The 5011-nt window shown below is 37.1% G+C and overlaps 2 protein-coding genes across 2 annotated transcripts in view; both read left to right on the top strand.

The window, feature by feature from the left end:
- The window catches only part of LOC106937989 (heat shock 70 kDa protein 12A-like), a 7759-nt gene extending 5550 nt beyond the window's left edge, over window positions 1-2209 (top strand). Inside the window, exon 2 of the transcript XR_001422506.1 lies at window positions 1631-2209. The gene's annotated coding sequence lies outside the window, so the exon portion shown is untranslated. The remainder of the gene's footprint in view (window positions 1-1630) is intronic.
- Window positions 2210-2896: 687 nt separating this feature from the next.
- Window positions 2897-5011, top strand: part of LOC106937990 (uncharacterized) — a 68730-nt gene continuing 66615 nt past the window's right edge. The window contains exon 1 of the mRNA XM_015019780.1: window positions 2897-3086. Within this exon, the coding sequence (XP_014875266.1) occupies window positions 3047-3086 (40 nt within the window). The 5' untranslated portion in view covers window positions 2897-3046. The remainder of the gene's footprint in view (window positions 3087-5011) is intronic.

Genomic DNA, 5011 nt, shown 5'->3' with positions numbered 1-5011 from the left:
CCTTTCTGCTGCATGTTCTCCTGATGTTGGTGATGAAATGAAGAGTCTGTTTCAGTTTTCCTGTTTTCTTCTGGCTGCTGCAGAGAAATGGAGATGAAGGATCATCAGTCAGACTGAACTGCTGCAGCCTGTTCAGAGCTGAGATGAGATTCAGTCTCACATGATGGACAATTATCACCTGGAGGCTCTTTAAATGTGTTTCATCACATTAATGTGTCTCATCTGGCTGTTTGTATCAGAATCTGAGCTGATGACCAGAACCAGATCAGAGCTGGTCACTGATCAGAGTGAGATCAGCAGCTGAAGCTGTTTACAGTCAGACATCATGTATCAACCAGCAGCTTCATCACCTGATTGTTTCCTCCTGATCTCAGACTCTGATCTGCTCTCTGGGAATCAAACGTGTCGTTTCTGTGTGAATCTCTGAGGCTGAATGTGGAACCAGAATCTGAGTCTCTCAGCTGTGAAGGATGTTTGTGAAACGGTCGACTGACAGGAAGGAATCTGCTCTGATTAAAACCTGCAGCATGATGGGAAGTTTTCAGGACAGAAAAGCTTCAGATGAACCTGAGGATGAACTCTAAGCTGAAGGATCTGATGTTTGAGTCAAGTTGCATCATTTTGTCTGAACCATCAGGGTTTATCTCAGTAAACTTGCTAGATCAGTGTCAGTTGATTCCTGATCAACTTCTTGGTGAAGATAAGAATGAAGGAATTTTGATGCCACAAAAAAAAATTGCCCCACAAAAACTCTTTTCTTTATAAAGCTTAAAAATGTCAAGTTCTCCTCAAACTAAAATCACACACCTAATGTATATTTATAATTTAATGTCTTCTTGTCTTTATGATGAAGGAACAGAAATCTTTAAGTGGGAATCAAAACAGTCAGTGATTCGTCCCTCAGCTGTGAGAGAACCTTTAAACATTAAAAGGTCCATCTTTGATGTGTAAAAATTGTATTAAAATGTCTTTTGTTTCCATCATAATCTCTGTTATACAGAGATATAAATATATTGTTGTATTTACCAACATTCTTTCATATTCTCACATCTAAGCAAAATTTCAACATTTTTCATCTAATTTGTTCTGCACCACAGTTTAAGAAACCAGCAAAATATGAATGAATCAATGTTGAAATATAACGGGTCACAGAAAAGTCTCTCTGTTCGTTTTTATTATTTTTTCTCTTCTTTCTATGATCGGTCTGTGGAGCTTTGATTCTGGATCATCACTGATCTGGAAACTTATCCAGACATCTCAGCCTTGCAGCAAGAAGGTTCTGGGTTTGAATCCCAGTCTGGGGTCTTTCTGCATGGAGCCTCCATGTTCTCCCTGTTCATGCCTGGTTTCTCTCTGGGTACTCCGACTTCCTCCCACAGTTTCTCTAAATCGTCCTTAGATGTGAGCTTGTGTCTCTGTGTTGTCCTGTGATGGTGACCTGTCCAAGTGATCCCGTCTCGCCCAAAAATCACTGGAGAGAGAGGCACCAACACCCCCAGGACCCTGTGAGGATGAACTTGTTACATGATGGATGGATGAAGTGATCAGTCTGATTATTTGCTGAATGTGAATTATAAGTTATTTTCTTAGATTTATCCTCTAATCCGTTTTATTCTCTGTTTATCAACAGATAAAAATATTAACTCCACTGTTCATGAAGTCCTGGAAGGACGAGACATGAAGACGCTGCACAACGTCTCTAAGGACGATTTGGGACGAAGACAGAAAATTCAAACAAGAAAATGGCCAACAGAAAAATATCAGCAAATATTAAAGTTTTTATCTGAGGGAATCACATCTGTCACTTTTTATTTGGTTTTGTACAAGATCAGATGTTTTTTCTTAAAGCAGCATCAGTGTTAGCTTCAGCTGCAGTGTGTGAAGCTGACACTAAACCAGTGAGGCTCTCATGGAATAACTGTGTGGCCCTTGACTACATTTCAAGAATGACACAAATGTGGCAAATGGAGTTGATGCAGATGGACACTTTTTGTAATTTGGATGAATTTAATATCTTGTTGAATCTTGTTGAGTTTAATATCAGAAGAGGCTACAAATAATATTTTACTCTGAAATGAGCTTTGACACACATTAAATTGGGCAAAAATGAATGAAAGTTTTATTTTTGTTCCTTTTCTAAACCAATTAAATCGAAAATATTCAACCCAAGAAGTGAGAATCCATTTTTAAGATTAACAATAATTTATTTTTGTTTGTTTTGCTTCAGTAAAATATTTTATGAATTTATCAGTTTTCATTTATTAAAATTATTTAGCATTTTTCAACTGGGGAAAATATATCCCCCCTTTAGCACTTTGAAGTTGCTAATTTTGGTCCCGAGTGCAAAAAGTTTGGACGCCACTTTAAACTTCTCACAACAATCAAACATCCCAGGCTACAGAAAACTCTCCTCTAAATTCAAATTCTCAATCTTAGGTCAAATCTTTACTAATCTGTAAATGCAGGAGAACATGAACTGTTTCTCTGTCTGTATAAAAAACACATTAATTCAGCATTTTTGGTGCATCTAATAATTTTAATAAAGCTGTCCAGAAGTTTTAACTCGTTTGATTAATATGCTGCCACCTCACTTACATCAGTTTCTTCTCATTTACATTTTTTCCCAATATCCTTTGTCAACCAGTAAAACAAGAATTTAATCTAAAATATAAAATATACGTCTAAAGTCTATGTCTAAAATATACCTAGATGTGTTCACAAGCCACTGAAAGTAAAATTATAAATAAGTAAATGTGTTAGGCCGATCATAATGAGCATTTCTTCTTGTAAAATCTCACATCACTTCAGTTATTTTTAAACAAACTTTTACTTTGAAAGTCAAAATTCTGACCCAGCCTTCCATGAGTTTTTTTTCCATGTGAAAGTGAAATTAACTCACTTTAAGTATTCAACCAGAGCTATTGTCTTTTCGTCGGGTGACATTACATTGACTGCAGGATAAAATTGGCTTTTGGTTTATTTTGTGAAATTGTTAGTTAGTTAATAAGACATCATCTTGTAATGATTCGGTGTTTGGAAGTACAGGATGATGGATCTGTTCGCTGTTCTTCTGTTTGTCCTTTTCGGTAAGATCTCCTTTTTTCCCAGCTTAATTTAGCTGAGCTTCCCTTTGTCTCATCACACTCCGTTAATTCATTTCCAGGCCCTTTTGAATCCTCAAGAACAAATACTTATACTGTAACAAATAGAAGTACGGCCGAAGTGGCCAGTCCTGTGTGTTTTGAACACTTTTCCCAGAGACGAGTTTTGACACTCAGTTAACACAGTTTTAATCAAACTCCACTGTCTGCAGCAGCTGGTTTTACTTTCCATTCGGCTGGATGGATTCTCAGTAAGGTTGCCATCCGTCTCGTATTTGGCTGTTAAACGTTGCTATTGCAATTTGTTCCGTGTTTATAAAAGTGCCCAATAGACACGCCTATCACACACATAAATACTAAGTGTAACATTAATGACAAAAATAAAATATAGGAAATATTAAGGTCATATTAAGGGAGCTACAGGACCCCCACAACGCAGCACTGACCGTTGCCTAGAGACGGACAATACGCAGCCATAGTGAGCCGCCATCTTTTTAAAATGTCCTCGATCCGATACTCCGCCATGCCCTTAGAAGCAAGAACTACTTAAATGAGAGGGAACAATGTCAGTGAGAATGTAAACAGGCATTTAGAAAAAGGTGTCCATCATGGTTTCCTGTGTGATCAGAGAGAATCAGGAGAGCAACTGCAGACCCGTTAGAACCAGACATCAGTGTCTCTTCATCCCTCAATCATCTTCTGAGACCGATATAGTCCAGAACATTTTATTATTGATTCAGTTTTTATTGTGCTTTTAGTAAACTATTATGATTGACTGTAGGATGTTGAGTTTGGATGGGATTTTATTTTATAACGGCGTCAGCCAAATTTATATCAATTTAAAGAACAAATAGATTAACAGTAAATATCTCCTACATAAAAAATGTTTGTCAGGGCTTTCTGTGTGTTGTACAGTGTATATTTCACTGTTATTTTGGTTTATCAGTTTGGATAAGCTGACTTCCTATCAATGAAGAAAAAACATGCTAACCAAAAATGCACCAGACACAGGCAGAGGGGCAGTTCTAGACAGGAGAACTGAAAAAATTATACTAAATAAATGTATTTTGTTAATATTCAATGGTGGGGGGTTTTAAACATTCACAATTTTACATGTTTAGTTACTGTATCAGGAGAGAATCACACTTTCCATCTGCCAAAAATCTGCAACCTGAATCTCTGGAGACGCAACTGACTCTTTGGCTTATTTAATATATACATTTTTTGTTTCAATCTTTTAAGTGTTAACTTGAAAAAAACACAGACTACTCTGGCCTCCATAGTGAATTTGGTTCAGAACCAGCCTCCTTATAACATGCACATATTTGCACATAACTATATTTTTGGGTGACTGAGGACAAATTTTGAATCCTAAATCAGGTTTTCTGATCAGTTACTCGGTTCTTCAGTAGACTTTATACCAAATACTTTTTACCTTTGCCTAATTAAAGCTTAAATAATTTATTGGACAGTTCCTTTCTATTTCTACTTAGGTAAAAATTATATTACTCTGATTGGAATGCAAATTTGGTGCTCTCACTATTGCTCTATGAATCACTTTTTTCAACAACAAACTGCCATTAAATAATGTCCACCACTGCAGCGGCCATCCTAGCCCATGAGAGCAGAGCGACACGGCCGTGGTGGATCTCCCTTATTTTAATTTCTGAAAGGTGGCAACCCTACGTCTCATGCTGGAGGCAAAGTCACCAGCAGATGGCGATTCACTTCAATCCATGTTTTTTTTGCCAGCCATTATTACTGCAGGTTTAGAGGAAAAAAAAGGATAAAGACAGGATGTGCAGGTTGGGCCGCTAGTTTGATTTCTCATTCTCTAAACTGAAGTTTTTGTTCTTTGTTGTCATTAAAAGCCCTTTCACTCACCGTGCTGCTCACAAACTCTTCTCTGA

This window comes from Poecilia latipinna, unplaced genomic scaffold (genome assembly GCF_001443285.1).
Source record: "Poecilia latipinna isolate Pla-1442-1.1 unplaced genomic scaffold, P_latipinna-1.0 Scaffold2482, whole genome shotgun sequence".
NCBI classification, from domain to species: domain Eukaryota; kingdom Metazoa; phylum Chordata; class Actinopteri; order Cyprinodontiformes; family Poeciliidae; genus Poecilia; species Poecilia latipinna.
This window is presented reverse-complemented; position numbering and strand designations above follow the sequence as displayed.